This window comes from Equus caballus, chromosome 25 (genome assembly GCF_041296265.1).
Source record: "Equus caballus isolate H_3958 breed thoroughbred chromosome 25, TB-T2T, whole genome shotgun sequence".
Lineage (NCBI taxonomy): Eukaryota > Metazoa > Chordata > Mammalia > Perissodactyla > Equidae > Equus > Equus caballus.
In genome coordinates this window covers 25332874-25350960 of record NC_091708.1, presented here as the reverse complement: position 1 = coordinate 25350960, position 18087 = coordinate 25332874, and the positions used below count along the sequence as shown (strand labels likewise).

General features: G+C 37.7%; 2 protein-coding genes across 2 annotated transcripts in view; both read right to left on the bottom strand.

Moving 5' to 3' along the window:
- The window catches only part of KIAA1958, a 205068-nt gene extending 191130 nt beyond the window's left edge, over positions 1 to 13938 (bottom strand). Inside the window, exon 1 of the transcript XR_011432576.1 lies at positions 13817 to 13938. The gene's annotated coding sequence lies outside the window, so the exon portion shown is untranslated. The remainder of the gene's footprint in view (positions 1 to 13816) is intronic.
- Positions 811 to 18087, bottom strand: part of HSDL2 (hydroxysteroid dehydrogenase like 2) — a 65165-nt gene continuing 47888 nt past the window's right edge. The window contains exons 9-11 of the mRNA XM_001489727.5: positions 17143 to 17292; positions 13817 to 13945; positions 811 to 2087 (exon numbers count right to left, since the gene is read on the bottom strand). Coding sequence (XP_001489777.2) covers positions 1975 to 2087; positions 13817 to 13945; positions 17143 to 17292 — 392 coding nt within the window. The 3' untranslated portion in view covers positions 811 to 1974. The remainder of the gene's footprint in view (positions 2088 to 13816; positions 13946 to 17142; positions 17293 to 18087) is intronic.

Sequence of the window (18087 nt, the reverse complement as noted above, 5' to 3'; positions counted from 1 at the left end):
GGAGATCTGATCGGTGGTTACCAGGGAAAAGGGGGGGTGGGGGGAGGGTACGAAGGGGGAAGTGGTGTACCCACAACATGACTAACAAAAATGTACAACTGAAATCTCACAAGCTTGTAATCTATCATAACATTAATAAAAAAAAAAAAAAAAAAAAAGAGGGTGGAAGATAAGTAAAAATTACACTGAGGAAGTATCTTTAACTGATTAAAATGAAAGGTAAGGGCTGGTTTTTTTTTTAAGTTGAGCTTTTTAAAAAAAGAAAAACAAATCATTGTATTAGTTTGCTCCGGCTGCCATAACAAAATACCACAGACTGGTGGCTAAACCAACAGAAATTTCTTACAGTTCTGGAGACTAGAAATCTAAGATCAAGGCGTCAGTAGATTTGGTTTCTTCTCAGGCCTCTCCCCTTGACTTGCAGATGACTATCTTCTTGCTGTGTCCTTACATGATCTTTCCTCTGTGGTACATTCCAAGTCTCTCTTTTGTGTTCCAATTTCTTCCTCTTATATGGACACCAGTCACATTCGATTAGGGCCCCCCAAAAGGCTCATTTTAACTTAATCAGCACTTTAAAGGCTTTATCTCCAGATATAGTCACATTTTGAGATATTGGGGGTTAGGACTTCAAGATATGAATTTTGGGGGCATACAATTAAGCCTGTAACCATCATCTATTCTAATGTTCTCATTTCAAAACACTGTTACCGAGTGCATACTTCTGGGGAGAAATTATTTTGTTACCATGCAAAATTGGGGTTCTCTGCCCAATGCACATAAATAAGCCAATTAATTATGACATCAGCCTTTGTGGGAGAAATCAGCTTTTTATTCTGTGAGATTGATGTGCAGGGAGCCAGGGGACACGTGCCCTCAGATCTGTCTCCCCAATTCAAGATTTGGGATGAAATTTAAGAGGTTAGGGAGGATAAGCTGGCACACATAAACGCTGGTGGAACAGGTTTTGATAAGTGGGCTTCAAGCATTTATGGTAAGGTTTTAAACATTTATGACAGGGTTCTAAACATTCATGATGAGGTTCTAAACATTTATGATGGGGTTTTAAACATTTTTGATGAGGTGGGTAAGGAATTTTAACACGGGATCTTCCTGAATGAGGGACCCCTCGCTTCTGATAAGAGTCCAACTTTCAAGATCTGGTCGTGTCCTGGTCCTTGGGTTCCGTGGGAAGGAGGATCTTTGGTTCCAAGGTTGTTTCTGGTCACCACTTCTTTTGCACATGCCCTGGCTATGTGACTTGGCAGATTTTCTGAAAGTCGATTCCTAATCACTCTGTTGATAAGAGATGGGGTCAGCTTAACTGGTCCTGGAGGGCTGGGGGTTACAATTTTATTTTAGGGCATTTTTACATACTTTAAAATAGGATACATACTACAATTAGTTGAATTACATTAATATTTTCCTATAGATAACTTACACCTAGAAAGCTAGTTAACAAAATGAAAAACTGTTTCATTAGTCTTTACAAATGGTATTTAAGTAGTTTATTATGTGATTCCTGGGAAAATGCATTGTAAAAGATCTTTAAAAGAAGTATATAAAAATTTAAAATATCATTAAGATTTTCATTAGTATACAGTCCAAAACTAAAAATTTTTAAAACTGACTAGTCTGGGAGAAGAAGCTTTGAAAAGAACTTATTTTACTGCTTGACCCTAATTGGTTGCTCATAATACTTGTCCTGTAAGAAGATGGTGAATGATTTATAGGGCTGAGAGGCAAAACTCACAAAATAGAAAGAACAGTATGTATTAGAATTCCACTTAGTGAAGCTTATAGCTAGCTGTTTTAATTACAATTTCAAGTCTTATAGATACAGAAATTCTATTTTTTCCAGCACAAACAGGCGTATCCTTACAATACAAGAGGGAGGAAAACAAACGTTAGATTTTAACTACTGAGCCCTTTTCCTTTTTGAGCTTAGAGGATGAAATTTTTTTTTCTTTTCCTTCACAGCTTGGCGTTCATCTGACTCATTAGCTTCTCCAATTTGATTGCTAGGGCCATGTTTCCTTTAATCTTCAATTTTCCTGACATGAATGCCATTGTTGGTTTTAGTTTCCCTAAATTGAGAAAATGAGAGACGGGAAAGCATCCATTAGTGCCCTTAGGGATATACTGCTTCAAGAACATGCATTATAAAAAGAATCTCCTTGAGTTCTAAAACCTCTGAAGCACAGAAATTTCTATTACAGCATTTTTTTTATCAGTATCTTGGGAATCCCAATTCCTAGACTTAGATGTTAACAATATCTTATAATAGGAGAGAGAATGTAAAAACAACAATCAGCAAAGATTATAGCAAAAGGCTGAAGATGTAACATTTATATACTAGTTACAGTACACTGAAGGACATATGACCCTCAAATGAATTGTGGTAAACAAATACCATCTACTTTAGTTAATTTTCCAACCTATTATAGTTTATTAAACTTTTTTTTTTGAAGATTTTATTTTTTTCCTTTTTCTCCCCAAAGCCCCCCGGTACATAGTTGTATATTCTTCGTTGTGGGTCCTTCTAGTTGTGGCATGTGGGACGCTGCCTCAGCGTGGTTTGATGAGCAGTGCCATGTCTGTGCCCAGGATTCGAACCAAAGAAACACTGGGCCGCCTGCAGCGGAGCGCGCGAACTTAACCACTCGGCCACGGGGCCAGCCCCTATAGTTCATTAAACTTTTAACATTTCAAGTTTAGATTGAAAAAATCAAATGGTGTAAACGCATATAATATTCTTAAGAAACAATCATTAAAAGTATAGTGTATGGACACAAAAGTATGTGCTACCCTTATTTTAACCACTGAAATGCCAGGATTTAAAATGTGAGCATTAAAACAGAATTGTCACTAATAACAACATACAATAAATAGAAGCTCCAAAGAGGGAGGAAACTTTATATGCTACTCTCATTCCAACGCTATATAGGGTCTGGCATACAGTGGAATTAATGAGGAAATAGGCTCAGAGAGGATTTTTGACTTTCCCAAGGTCACACAGCTTGTACATGACAGTGCTACAATTCAAAGCCAGGTGTGTCTGATTCTCATTTATAGTTTTCTGAGCTATATTATGCCAATTTATATATAGGTCTTATCTCTAGAAGGCACTACATGTGTCTGGTGCATTAGTAAACCTTTACTGGGCCACATACACAGGCTCTTTGTAGAAAAAAAAATGCGTGGGTTAATGTATTGTGTATATATATTGAGATACTGAACACCTTTAAATTATTCTATACAGGACTTGTAGTAAAGCATTGTAGACTGGTTATGGATAGAAAGGATCAAGTCCAATTCTTTCATTTTAATGAATAAACTGAGCTGTGCAATATTCCAAGGCAATGTGATGTTAAAATACCTAAATTTACAAATAATAGATTAAGGGATAATTTTTATTTACATGGAAGATCTTTATTCTTTGGAGAAACATAACAGCCCCTCCAAAAACTTACAAACACTGATATTTGAGTGCCCTTCAGCCAAAAAACTGGCTCCCTGCTCTGTCACTCTACAGTGAAACCCACTAGGCTACAAGCCCCACTCACCTATATACACTGCTTCCAATCAGCTTTATAAGAGCCTTGCCAAAAAGATGAATGGACATTAAATGGACACCAAAAAAAAACCCCAAAACAAAAACAGATAAAACCAATTTGGAGGAAACAGAGAATGCAGGCACAGAAGAAAACAGAAACAAAGTAAATGAAAAACAAATTAAAAATTCCATAATTCATGTCCTCATTGATTAGAGAAGACATAACAACAATGTATCAAGAACAGGATGCTGGAGGGGCCGGCCCGTCGCTGAGCAGTTAAGTTCACGCACTCCACTTCATCGGCCCAGGGTTTCGCCGGTTCAGATCCTGGGCATGGACATGGCACCGCTCATCAGGCCATGCTGAGATGGCATCCCACATAGCACAGCACAAGGCACTCACAACTAGAATATACACCTATGTACTGGTGGGCTTTGGGAAGAAAAAAATAAAAATAAATTTTAAAAATATTAATAATAATTTAAAAGAAAGAAGATTGGCAACAGTTGTTAGCTCAGGTGCCAATCTTAAAAAAAAAAAAAGAACAGGATGCTGGAGGAAAAAGGGCGAAGAGGAGAAACACAGGAAAGAGGGAGAAAAAGGAAGGGGATAAACAAGAGGAGGGGAAGGAGAGGACTGAGACAAAGGGAGAAAAGCAGTAGAATAAGGAATGCAATGGGGTAGAGTGACGAGGAAGAAGGGGGAAGTAAGAGAAGAAGAAGGAAGCAATGAGAAGACAAGAGTGAGCTCTTGGAAATTAACAATTTGATATAAATTATAATATAATATAATAATATATTTATTATATTTATATTTATATATTATTATATAAATATAATAATATATAAAGTATATAAAAATATAAAATACAATAGAAAGGAGACACTTGCAGATCTGGTCACAGCAGTCTGTCTATTACAACAGTCTCCTTCCCACTGTTGCGAAAGTCTCTTTCCAGCCACCCTTCTCCCCCAGTAATCTTATTAAATAAAGTCTCTCCTTACTATGTGAAAAGAAAAGTAACAGAAAGGAAAGAATAAGGTGAATCAATCTCCTAAAAGGTAAGATGATTAAATCAGAGATCTAATGTTTTCTGCAGAAATGAAAGAAAAAAGACCATAGCACCTTGTGTCATTGTGAAATTTCAGAACACCGCAGAGAAAGAGATGGGTTTGATTCCAAAGCTTTCAGAAAGGGGAAGGGTGCATACAAAAGATTAAGCATAAGAATAGTATCAAATTCTCAATGGTAATCTTAGAAGATGGAGCAATGCCTTCAAAATTCTGAGAGAAAATGAAATTCAACCCAGAAATCTCTACCAGCCAAACAATCAATGTGTTGAGAGAATACAAGTAGTTTTAGATACTCACAAAAATAACCTCTTATACATCCTTTCTCATGAAGCTACTGGAGAACATGTGCCACCAAAATAAGGATGTAAACCAAGAATGAAGACATGGGATACAGGAAATAGCAGAATCGATGCAGGAAAGAGTTAAAGAAATTTCTTGGATCACAGCTGTGTAGCAGGCTTAAAGAGCTACCTGTTTAGATTGTAACAAGAAGACAAAGGGCTCCAGGAAAAAAAGTAGACTGACAGGTAATCTAACACATTTGGCAGTAGAAAATTGTATCAAGAGGCCGTGGGAAGAGTACAGGAAGATTTTGCTTAGTTTCCTTATACCTAGTCTAATGGAGCAAAAAAATAGAGCAATTATTTATGTCCAGGAAAAATAAAAGTTCTGAGAAGAAACATAATAATAGTATACTATTTGACTCAGCGGCAAACTACACCAGAATCATAATTATTTAAACATAGAGTATTGATTGAAGCAAAGATGGTGAAATAACTACACGGGGAGGATGGGAAAGGAGGAGCAGAATCAAGGTGCTACAAGAGAACTTAAATCTCACCTATCAGTCTTTAGATTAGTGATTCCAAAGAGAACAGTATAACATTGAGACATGTAATAACATTGAAAAGTGTGGTTTTAAATATTGAAAGAAATACCAAAAAGACCTGAAGGAGATTATCTCTGGGGGAGCAGACAAAGGAAAGGCTTTAAAATGAACAATTCAGTAGCATTTAAGTACAGTTACAATGTTGTGCAAACACTACCTTTATCTAGTACCAAAACATTTCATCAGCCTGAAAGGAACCCCTGTATCCATTATGCATAGCAATTGCCCCTCCCTCTAGGCCCTGACAACCACCTGTGAGCTTTCTGTCTCTACAGATTTTAACTCTTCTATTTTTTCATAAAAATAGATTTATACAGTATGCGATTTTTTGTGTCTGGCTTCTTTCACTTAGCATGTTTTTAAGGTTCATTCACATTGTACAATGAATCAGGACTTCATTTCTTTTTATTACTGAATAATATTTTATTTTATATATATATATATATACATACACACACATACATACACACTATAATTTGTTTATCCATTCATCTGTTGATGGACATTTGGGTAGTTTCTACCTTTTGGCTATTGTGAAGAGTGCTGCTATGAACATGCATTTACTAGTATTTGTTTGAGTATCCGTTTTCAATTCTTTATTTTTTAATTTTTTCATTTTTTGAGGAAGATTAGCCCTGAGCTAACATCTACTGCCAATCCTTCTCTTTTTCTTTTGCTAAGGAAGACTGGCCCTGAGCTAACATCCGTGCCCATCTTCATCTACTTTATATGTGGGACGCCTGCCACAGCACAGCTTGCCAAGTGGTGCCATGACCACACCTGGGATCTGAACCAGCGAACCCTGCGCCACCAAAGCAGAACATGTGAACTTAACCACTGTGCCACTGGGCCGGCCCCTGTTTTCAATTCTTTTGAGGATATATCTAGGAGTGGAAATGCTGGGTCATATGGTAATTCTACATTTAACTTTACCCACCTATGTATAGGTTTGATTAAACCCATACATCTATGGTCAACTGATCTTAAACAAGATTGCCAAGACCATTCAATGGGGAAAGAACAGTCTATTCAACAAATGGTGCTGAGACAACTGGATATCCACATGCAAACTAATGAAGGTGGACCCTACCTCACAGCATATACAAATATTAACTCAAAATTGGTCAGAGGCCTAAATTTAAGAGCTTAAACTAAAAACCCTTAGAAGAAAACGTAGGAGTAAATCTTCAAAACTTGAGTTTGGCAAAAGATTCTTAGATATGACACCAAATGCTCAGGCAACAAAACAAAAAGCAGATAAATTGGACTTCATCAAAATTAAAAACTTTTGTGTTTCAAAATATATCATCAAAAAAGTGAAAAGACAACCTCCCCAAAAATGGGAGAACATATTTGCAAATAATATACCTGATAAGGGATATCTTCTTTATCTAGAATACATAAAGAATTCCTAAAATTCAATTTAAAAAAAAGACAAATAACTCAATTAAAATGGGCAAAGGACCCGAACAGACATTTCTTCAAGGAAGCTATACATATGACCAATAAGCACATGAGAAAATGCTCAACATCATTAATCATTAGGGAAATGCAAATCAAAACCACAATAAGATATCACTTCACATCCACTAGGATTGCTATAAAAAAAAAGTGTTGGTGAGGGCAAGGATACAGGGAAATAGACACCCTCATATATTGCTAGCAGGAATATAAATGGTGCAGCTGCTGTGGCAAACAGTTTGGCAGTTCTTCAAAGAGTTAAACAGAGAAATACCGTACGCCCTAGCAATATAAGAGAAATGAAAACATATGTCCACATAGATACTTGGACACAAATGTTTAGAACAGCATTATTTGTAACAGCCAAACAGTGGAAACAACCCAAATGTCTGTCAACAGGTAAACAAATAAACTAATTATGGCATATCCAGATGACAGAATATTACTCAGTCATAGAAAGAAAAGAAGTACTGATCCATGCTCCAACTTGGATGAACCTTGAAAACATGATGCTAAGTGAAAAGAGCCACACACAAAAGGTCATATATATTGTATGATTCCACTTACATGAACTATCCAGAATAGGCATATCCAGAGAGAGAGAGAAAGCATATTAGTGGTTGCCGGGGGTGGGGGAGGCTGGAATGGGAGTGTTACTTAAATGGTACGGGGTGTTCATTTGGGGGTGAAAAAGTTTTGAAACTAAAGAGAAGTGGTGGTTGCATAGCCTTGGGAATGCACTAAATTAAATGCCACTGAACTATATACTTTAAAACGGTTAATTGTATGCTATGTGAATTTCACCTTCATTTTTTTAAAAAAGGGAATGAAGTACCAACAACATGTACTGATACATGCTACATCAAGAACGAAACTTGAAAATACGCTAAAATAGGAAACATGCGGAAAGAAACCAGTCACAAAAACATCACATATATGATTCTATTCATATGAAAGCCCAGAATAGGGAAATCTACAGAGACAGAAAGTAGGTTAGTGGTTGCTTAGGGCTTGGGGCAGGTGGATGGGGGATATGGAGTTAACAGCTAACGGGTATGGGGTTTCTTTTTTTTTTTATTGCGGTAACATTGGTTTATAACATCATATAAACTTCAAGTGTAACTATATTTCGATTTCTACATACATTACATCATATTCACCACCCAAAGACTAATTACAGTCCATCACGGCACATGTGCCTAATCACCCCTTCCGCCCTCTACTCTCCCCCCTTCCCCTCTGGTAACCACCAATCCCATCTCTGCCTTTATGTGTTTGTTTGTCATTGGTTATCCTTAACTTATGAGTGAGATCATAAAGTATTTGACTTTCTCCCTCTGACTTATTTCACTTAGCATAATACCCTCAAGGTCCCTCCATGGTGTCACAAATGGCTGTATATCATTGTTTCTTATGGCTGAGTAGTATTCCATCGTGTATATACACCACATCTTCTTTATCCATTCTTCCCTTGATGGGCACCTAGGTTGCTTCCAAGTCTTAGCTATTGTGAATAATGCTGCGATGAACATAGGGGTGCATGTATCTTTATGCATTTGTGTTTTCATGTTCTTTGGATAAATATCCAGCAATAGGGGCTGGCCCGGTGGCACAGCGGTTAAGTGCGCACGTTCCGCTTCGGCGGCCTGGGGTTTGGATCCTGGGTGTGGACATGGCATTGCTTGGCAAGCCATGCTGTGGCAGGCGTCCCACATATAAAGTAGAGGAAGATGGGCATGGATGTTAGCTCAGGGCCAGCCTTCCTCAGCAAAAAGAGGAGGATTGGCAGTAGATGTTAGCTCAGGGCTGATCTTCCTCAAAAACAAAAAAATATATCCAGCAACAGAAAAGATGAATCATATGGTATTTCTATTTTTAATTTTTTGAGAAATGTCCATACTGTTTTCCATAGTGGCTGCACCAGTTTACACTCCCACCAGCAGTGTACCAGAGTTCCCTTCTCTCCATATCCTCTCCAAACTTGTTTCCTGTCTTGTTAATTATAGCCATTCTGACAGGCGAGGTGGTATCTCACGGTAGTTTTGATTTTCATTTCCTTGATAGTTAATGATGTTGAGCATCTTTTCATATGCCTGTTGGCCATCTGTATATCTTCTTTGGAGAAATGTCTGTTCAGATCTTTTGCCCATTTTTTAATTGGGTTGTTAGTTTTTTTGTTGTTGAGATGTGTAAGTTCTTTGTATATTTTAGGTATTAGCCCCTTATCAGATACAGGGTTTGCAAATGTCTTCTCCCAATTGTTAGGCTGTCTTTTCACTGTGTTGATGGTTTCCTTTACTGTGCAGAAGCTTTTTAGTTTGATGTAGTCCCATTTGTTTATTTTTTTCTATTGTTTCCCTTTCCCTGTCAGACATGGTACTTGAAAATGTGCTGCTAAGACCAATGTCGAACAGTGTACTGCCTACATTTTCTTCTAGAAGTTTCATGGTTTCAGGTCTTACATTCAAGTCTTTAATCCATTTTGAGTTAATATTTGTGTATGGTGTAAGATAATGGTCTACTTTCATTCTTTTGCATGTGGCTGTCCAGTTTTACCAACACCATTTATTGAAGAGACTTTCCTTCCTCCACTGTATGTTCTTGGCTCCTTTGTCGAAAATTAGCTGTCCACAGATGTGCGGGTTGGGGTTTCTTTTTGAGGTGATGAAAAAGTTTTAAAAACAACTGTGGTGACGATTGCAAATATTGTGCATATGCTAAAAACTACTGAACTGTACACTTTAAATGGGTGAATTGTATGGTATGTGAATTACATCTCAATAAAGTTGTTTAAAAAATAAAAGCTATTGTCATATAACAATAAATTGAATCAGTAATTAAAAATTTTGCCACAGAAAATCCCAGGCCCAAATGGCTTCACTGGTTAATTCACAGGATAGAAAATAAATACACAAAAATCAATTGTATTTATCTATACTAGCAACAAACAATTCAAAAATAAAATCAAGACAATAATTCCATTCACAATAGCATAAAGAAGAATGAAATACTGAGGGAATAAAGCATGAACTATAAAAGAAAGAAATTATAGATTAGACTTTATGAAAACTGAAAACTTTCATAATTCAAAGGATAGCATTAAGAAAACGAAAATATAAGTCACAGACTGAGAGAAAATATTTGCAAATCACATGCTTCTAGAATTTATAAAGAATATTTACAACTTAATAATAAAAAGACAAGTCCATTTAAAGATGAGCAAAAGATTTGAATACACAGTTCATCAAATATAAATAGCTATTAAGCACATGGAAAGATGCTCAACATCATTAATCATTAAGGAAATGCAAACTAAAGCCACAATGAAATACCACCGTGTACCCACTAGAATGGCTGTAATAACAAAGACACTGCCATCTGTGACAACATGGATGAACCTGGAGGGCATTATGCTACTTGAAATAAGCCAGACATGGAAAGACAAATACTGTATGATTACACTTACACGTGGGATCTAAAAAAGTCTAATTCACAAAAGCAAAGAGTAGAATGGTGGTTGCCAGGGGCTGGGGGGTAGGCGAAATGGGGAGATATTAGTCAAAAGATACAAACTTTCAGTTATAAGATGAATAAGTTCTGGGGAACCTAATGAACAGCATGGTAAGTACAGTTAACCATACTGTACTGTATATTTGAAATTTGCTGAGAGTAGATCTTAAGTGTTCTCACCACACACACAGAAAAGGTAACTAACTATGTGAGGTGATGGATGTGTTCATTAGCTTGATTGTAGTAATTTCACAATGCATATGTCTATCAATCATCATGTTATATACCTTAAATATATACAGTTTTTGTCAGTTATACCTCAATAAAGCTGTTAAAAAAAAAAAAAGACAATAAGTGTTGGTGAGGATTTGGAGAAACTGGAACCTTCATCCATTGCTCATGAGTATGTAAAATTGGTACTTTGAGCCACTTGAGCAGTTTGGTAGTTTCTTAAAAAGTTATATATCAACTTAAAAAGTTATATATCAACTTATCAAATGACCCAGCAGATTCTTGGGAATCTACCCAAAAGAAATGAAAATATACATCCATACAATACATGTGTGAGAATATTCTTAGCAACATTATTCATAATGCTTGAGACAATCCAATCAAAAACTTGAAACAATCCAAATGTCCACCAGCTGATGAGTTATGGATAAATAACATGTGGTATATCCATCACAATGGAATACTATTCAGCAGTGAAAAGGAACCAAACTATTGATACTGCTACAACATGGATGGATGAATCTCAAAAGCCTTTGCTAAGTGAAAGAAGCCAGATACAAAAGACTATATACTGTTTGATTTCATTGACATGAAATGTCTGGAAATAGTAAATCTGCAAAGACAGAAAGCAAATTAGTGTTTGGCTGGCTAGGGGCAAGAATGGGGACCAACTGCAAGGAAACATGAGAGAATTTTTTAGGGTGATGGAAATGTTCTCAAACTGGATTCTAAGAGATGGCTGTATAACTCTATGAAATTTACTAAAAACCATGTACACTTATAATGGGTGCATTTTATGGTATGTAAATTATACTTCAATAATACTGTTTAAAAAAATAACTTTTTAAAAACAGCTATTAAACACAATATCCTATATATAATCCCTCCTCGCAATCAGGTCATCTTGTACAATTTAGTTTCTTTCTACCGTAACACTTTGCCATACAGTGGCCTCTAGTGGCCAAAAGGAGAGATTTTGATTAATTGATCACTAGTTGCTTTGAGTTTTTATATTTACAATGTATCCTCTATATGAACTAAGTCACAGAAATGGCTATGGTTCCTCAAAAGAGAACGCTTAGCATATAAAGTGCAAAATGTGCCCAGTCAAAGGAAAGCAGATGGGATAAAGAGTAAGAACGAAAGGACATTAAGAGGCAGAAGCGAACTCACTTGCTCCCAATGTAAACTGTTGCTATAACATGAACCTTAAGGATACTTGAAAACACATTACTCATTTAGCTGACGGACCTCCCCCATTCAACCCAGGACCACACTCAAGAAAGACATAAATGGAAGGGCCATCATCACAGGTTTATGCTACATAAATAAAATGCAAGTTAAAGAAGTCACTTGATTCTTTCACCTTTGGAGGGCACCATAGCATAATGACTACAAGAGCATGAGCTTAGAAGTTAGTTTAGAGTCATATCCTAAACTTGCTATGTGACCTTGGGTTTATTATCTGATTCATCAATGCCTCAGGCTTTTTTTTTTTTTTTTTTTTTTTAAGATTTTATTTTTCCTTTTTCTCTCCAAAGCCCCCCGGGACATAATTGTGTATTTTTAGTTGTGAGTCCTTCTAGTTGTGGCATGTGGGATGCCACCTCAGCATGGTGCCATGTCCACGCCCAGGATCCAAACCTGCGAAACCCTAGGCCACGAAGCAGAGCACAAGAACTTAACCACTCGGCCACGGGGCCGGCCCCCATTTTTTTCAAATGGAAAAAATATTTTATCTCAAAGCATTGGTGGGAGTATTGCTTAACTCATAGTAAACAGAGAATACACATTAACTATAACTATTGTAATTTCAGTTTAGAAATTGACAATAAATTTTTATTTTAATGATTTTAAGTTCAAAATATTATATATTTATAAGATTCAAATTTACCAAACATTTCTGGAGCATATAGTATGTCTAAAGCACCTTGTTTAAGCTTTATGGAAAAACAGTTGTTGAAACTCTAAACAAACTACTGAAAATGATTAAAGAGATAACTATGCATTAACATTGAGAGATGTTATAATGTACTAAGTAAAAAAGATTACCAAAAAGTAGCAATGCTATAATCCTGTTTTTATAAGTACATGTGTATATTTATATACATTCACAGAAACATATATATATGACTCTAAACCAAAATCAACTGATAGCCATCTCTTAGTAGCGCAAAAAAGAATAATTTTACTTATTTTTTCTTCAGTGTATTTTCTAATTTTTGTACCATGAATATTTAATACTACTATTAAAAAAAAGGAAAAGTTGAAGAGACCTTGATCATTAGTAACATCATGCATAGATTGACTCAGATGGCATATAGGCCATTAACATCCTGGATTAGAATTGGAAAGCCAGACCTAGAGGGCACAGAATACACTGTGATCTTCAATTTATGAAGTTATAACATTTATAACTCACTAAACGAAAGAATCTTTACATTAGAATGTTATAATGCTTTAAAGTGCTGCTTCTAATAAATACATGTGTTAATTCACTTACCATTTGGAGTAGTGTTCTAAGAGTAGAAAATTTTAAAAATTACCCTTAACGTTTTTCTGGCACAGTTAGAGGTACATGGGCAGAACAGAAAATTATGCAAAACCTTCTCCTAGTTAGAGATTCCACAGAAAGCACGGTCACTGGCCCATGGGAGATCCGTTTCCTACGACAATAGTGGCAAGACTGAAGCACGACTCTACTCTCAATAAACGACCTGCAGCTGAGTTCAGCACCTCCGGTGAGCCAGGTGTTACTGGAAATGATATCTTAGTCCAACTGGTAGAAATGAAGCCCGCCTAGGAGTCCTGCTGAACAGAGAGTCCTTTTCTCTGTTCCCAATATTATCTTATTAGCTTCTCAGTCATGCAAAAAGGAAATTCTGACATCACTCCTCACTTGTTGGTTAAAGTAGAAAGGGCAGTAGACGTGACAGTGGGAACCACCTTCCCAAGGCTACGTGCTCTTCAATATGCACAGCTGCTGACATTCTACTGCTACAAACACTCAAGAGGCTTGATGATTTGGAAAGGAATAAATGTTAGAACTAAGTTTTCCTTAAACAGTAAGTAAATTAATAAAACTGAAAACTCACCAGAAAACATTTTTACAAAATCCTCAGTAGACATGCTCATCACCACGTCTGCCCGATCAGAGGGCTCTCCATATCCAACATTCCCACCCTGGCTTTTCAGATCAAGAAACCAAGTTCCACCATCTTCACCTACACAAAAGATAAGATATAGAAATAAATGCCAAAGAAGCCTGGTTCTTAAACTTCATAACTGCTCTAATTAGAACAATCTTACATAAGTCTGTTTCCTAAGTTAAAATCCTCAGGCATCTATCAAATTCAGTACTTATAGACGGTCCCCGATTTACAATTTTTCGACTTTACAATGGTGCAAAGTGATACGCATTCAAACTGTGCTTTGAATTCTGATCTTTTCTTGGGCTAGCGATATGCGATGCGATCCTCTCTGGTGATGCTGGGCTGTGGCAGTGAGCCCAGCTCCCAGTCAGCCACGTGATCATGAAGGTAAACAACTGATACACTTACAACCATTCTGTACCCATCCAGCCATTCTGTTTTTCACTTTCAGTACACTATTCAATAAATTGCATGAGATATTCAACACTTTATTATAAAATAAGCTTTTTCGTGTTAGATGATTTTGCCCAACTGTAGGCTAATGTAAGTGTTCTGAGCACATTTAAGGTAAGCTAGTTTCAGCTATGGTGTTTGGTAGGTTAGGTTTATTAAATACATTTTCGACTTATGATATTCTCAACTTACAATGGGTTTATCAGTATGTAACCCCATCATAAGTCGAGGAAGATGTGTGTTATGTGCCAGGCACTAGGCTAGGCTCTGAAGACTCTGCAATAACATGGTTCTTACAAACGAGGAAGTGGAAGGTAATGTGCAGTCAGACAAGCCCAGCTGAAGCTGAAATTTAAAAGTTAATACGAATTAGCTAGATGAGGAACTGAAAAAAGTACAGTAAGACTAGAAGGTAGGAAGAGAGTGGATAGTGGCATTAGATGAGCTCGTGAAGCAGCCCAGATGTGGAGCATAGTGAGCCACGTAAAGGATTCACTGACTTCACCCTAAGGAATGTGCCATGAAGGAGAATGACATAAGGTTTGTATTTTAAATACATTGCCCCAACAACAGTGTAGAGAACATATTGGAGGGGAATAAACAGGATGCAGAAGACGAGGTAGGATGGTGTTGGGGTAGTTGAGGAGCTGGAGGATATGTGCCTGGATCAGGATGGCAGCAGTGAGAATGGACGACAGAAGGCATATCTGAGAGATCATTTCAAAGCAGAACCACAAGATGAGACAACTGATTGAATATGTTGAGAAAAAGGTAGGGAAGGTCTGTAAGAATGATTTGCTAGTTTTGGGCTTGGGAAACTGGGTAAATATTGGTGTATTTTTTACTGAGAGAGGACTACTGAAGGAGAGCAGATTTAATAGGTAGTGCCAAAGGCAGGTATTGGGAATGGTGAGCTGTTTGGGACATTTTCAGACTGAGGCATCTCTGTGGCAGCGAACTGAAAATGTCAAATGAAGTCTGACTAGGATAGAAATAGAGATACATTAGTAATCAGTTCCTGTAGTCATTGAAGCCGTGTGAGTGGTTGAGGTGCCCTGGAGAAGGTGTGTAAAATATTAAGAGTGCTAAGACAGTGACCTGAAGAACAGCAACATTTAGGGAAAGATAGAGGAAAGCACCAGGCACAAGAGACTGACAAGGCATGATTACAGCTAGAGAAGGAAGCAAGAAGAGCTACCGTCAAGGAAGCCAAGGAAAGAGAGCATTTCCAGAAGGAAAGAGTGGTCAACAGCATCAAATGTTATGCAGTGGTGATAAGGTAAGAATGACAAATGCCCACTGGTGTTATAGAAGTCACTGAGGAGGTGAGAGCAAATTCACTGGAGTGGAGAAAAATGATACCAGAGCAGAGCAAACTGTAGATGAAAATAAGTTTGGCTCTAACAGGGAGAAGAAAGACGGAGGTGCAGATGGGGGGTTGTTGTTGTGTTCTGTTTTAAAGATAGACTAGACTTTGAGAATGTTAAAATACCACTGGGAAGGAGGCTGCAGAATGAACAGGTGGAAGAAAGGGCATCATAAATAGTACAAAGTCCCAGAGGAGGCCAGAGGAAATGGGATCTAGAGCGCTGCTGCTCAAAGTGTGATCCATGGTTGCAGTACTGTCATCACCTGTCAGAAACGCAGACTTCAGACCTACTGAATCAGAGTCTGCATTTTAGCACGATCCCAGGTGACCAGTATGGACATTAAAGAATTGAGATGCACAGTTCTAGAGTTGGCTCCATTCATCTGGGAGGAGAGGAAGAGAGGATGATGCTTACAATGGTTGATTTGATATGAGACGGCAGGAAGCTGAAGCAATTTGTCTGTCAGCTTCTATTATCTCTGTGAAAGAGGAGGTGGGATTATCTGCTGAAACTGGCTGGGAAGTGGTGAAGGGAGAGATGGGAGATTTGAGGAACACTGAAAAACTTTAAACTAGTTGCCGTAGGGAATGAGGCAGTCAGTAAGCTGACCACAGAAATATAGAATTCAGAGGTGCTGCTTAAAACCCAGTTGAAGAAGGACAATAACGAATTTCTACTGGTACAGATCCACTGGCTGGTGTGACGATTTTTCTTTTCATTTCTCCAGCAAGGCTTAGCAGACTGGATGCAACTGTGGGACAGCCAGATAGTCTGACTCATCCAGGACTAGGGTTTTGACAGATGGTGACATAAGCACAAAGGGTCCAGGAAGTTTAGGATACAGGCGAGAGAGTGACTGAAGCAATGGACCATGGGTTCTAACCATAGAAAAGGAAATAAAAACAGGAACGTGCAGAAGGATTCAGATCAAACAGAGGAGACAAAGAAGAAAAGAACTGACACTGGCGAAGTCTGCATACAATGGGACTGAGGTAGTAGTTCTTAAACTATCATTAATGTGTTAATACTATATTGAGAAGAAAAATATTAACAGAGGGTTTCAAAAGCTGACCACATTCAGACTGAGTTAAATAATCTCAAAGATAAAAATGGCAAAGTGCTCATGGTTGATGATAAATTACTCTATTACCCTGTCAAGATCCATATGCCCTTCTAAATATGATTTTCTCTCCATTATAGATGCCAAGGAGTCATTTAACATTGGAAGTATCTGCAATGAAATTTTATTTTACATGCGCCCATAGGCACTGATCTTAAAAATACAAATCAGTAGTCATTTGCTATTCTTGAATGTCTACATTCTAGGGTAAGGGTTCCAGAAACAGCCAACTATCAAGATGATCACTACTGGAGGCTGATTTTCATCCAAGGGAAATATGCTACTTTGTTTCATAAAAGCCCCAGATTACTAGACGTAATCCTTACCTGAGAGTTCAAACTGATAGATTGCTTGAGTGGCTTTAACCACATCGTCACTGAGAGAGTCCTTAACAATTCTAAATGTTTCTTCCACAGCTCCAGATCGTGGTTTTGGTGGCGGCTGTGACTTCTCTTCTCTCAGTTCTGGAGGAGGACCTGTAAAATATTACTGACGTCAATGGCTTTAAAGCCTAGGCAATGTAAGGCCACACACGGAATTAATTAACTAGGAGAACAGACTTGCTACCAATTAGACCTGTTTGACCAAAATGAGGGCTTAAATGCACTCAGTGGCATCTAACAGCATAAATCAAACTGATGGAATGACAGCCAAACACATCAGTTGTGATTATAAATACAAACGGTTTATACTCTCCAAGTAAAAGGCTCTCAGATTAGGTTAAAAAAAAAACCCACTAGGGGCTGGCCCCGTGGCCAAGTGGTTAAGTTTGCGTGCTCCACTGCAGGCAGCCCAGTGTTTCGTTGGTTCGAATCCTGGGCGCAGACATGGCACTGCTCATCAAACCACGCTGAGGCAGCGTCCCACATGCCACAACTAGAAGGACCCACAACAAAGAATATACAACACAACGAAGAATATACAACTATGTACCGCAGGGCTTTTGGGAGAAAAAGGTAAAAATAAAATCTTAAAGAAAAAAATCCACTAAAAAACTATATAGTGTCTATAATAAACGGACCTAAAGAAATTATTGGAGTTTCAGGGGTAATAGTCAATCACTCCTTTATTATTCCCTCTGAGGTGTTTTGTTTTTTTTTTTCCAGTGAGGAAGATTGGCCCTGAGCTAACATCTATGCCAATCTTCCTTTACTGTTTATGTGGGATGCCACCACAGCACGGCTTCATGAGCAGTGTGTAGATCCATGCCCAGGATCCAAACCTGTGAACCCCAGGCTGCCAAAGCAGAGCATGTGTGAACTTAACCACTA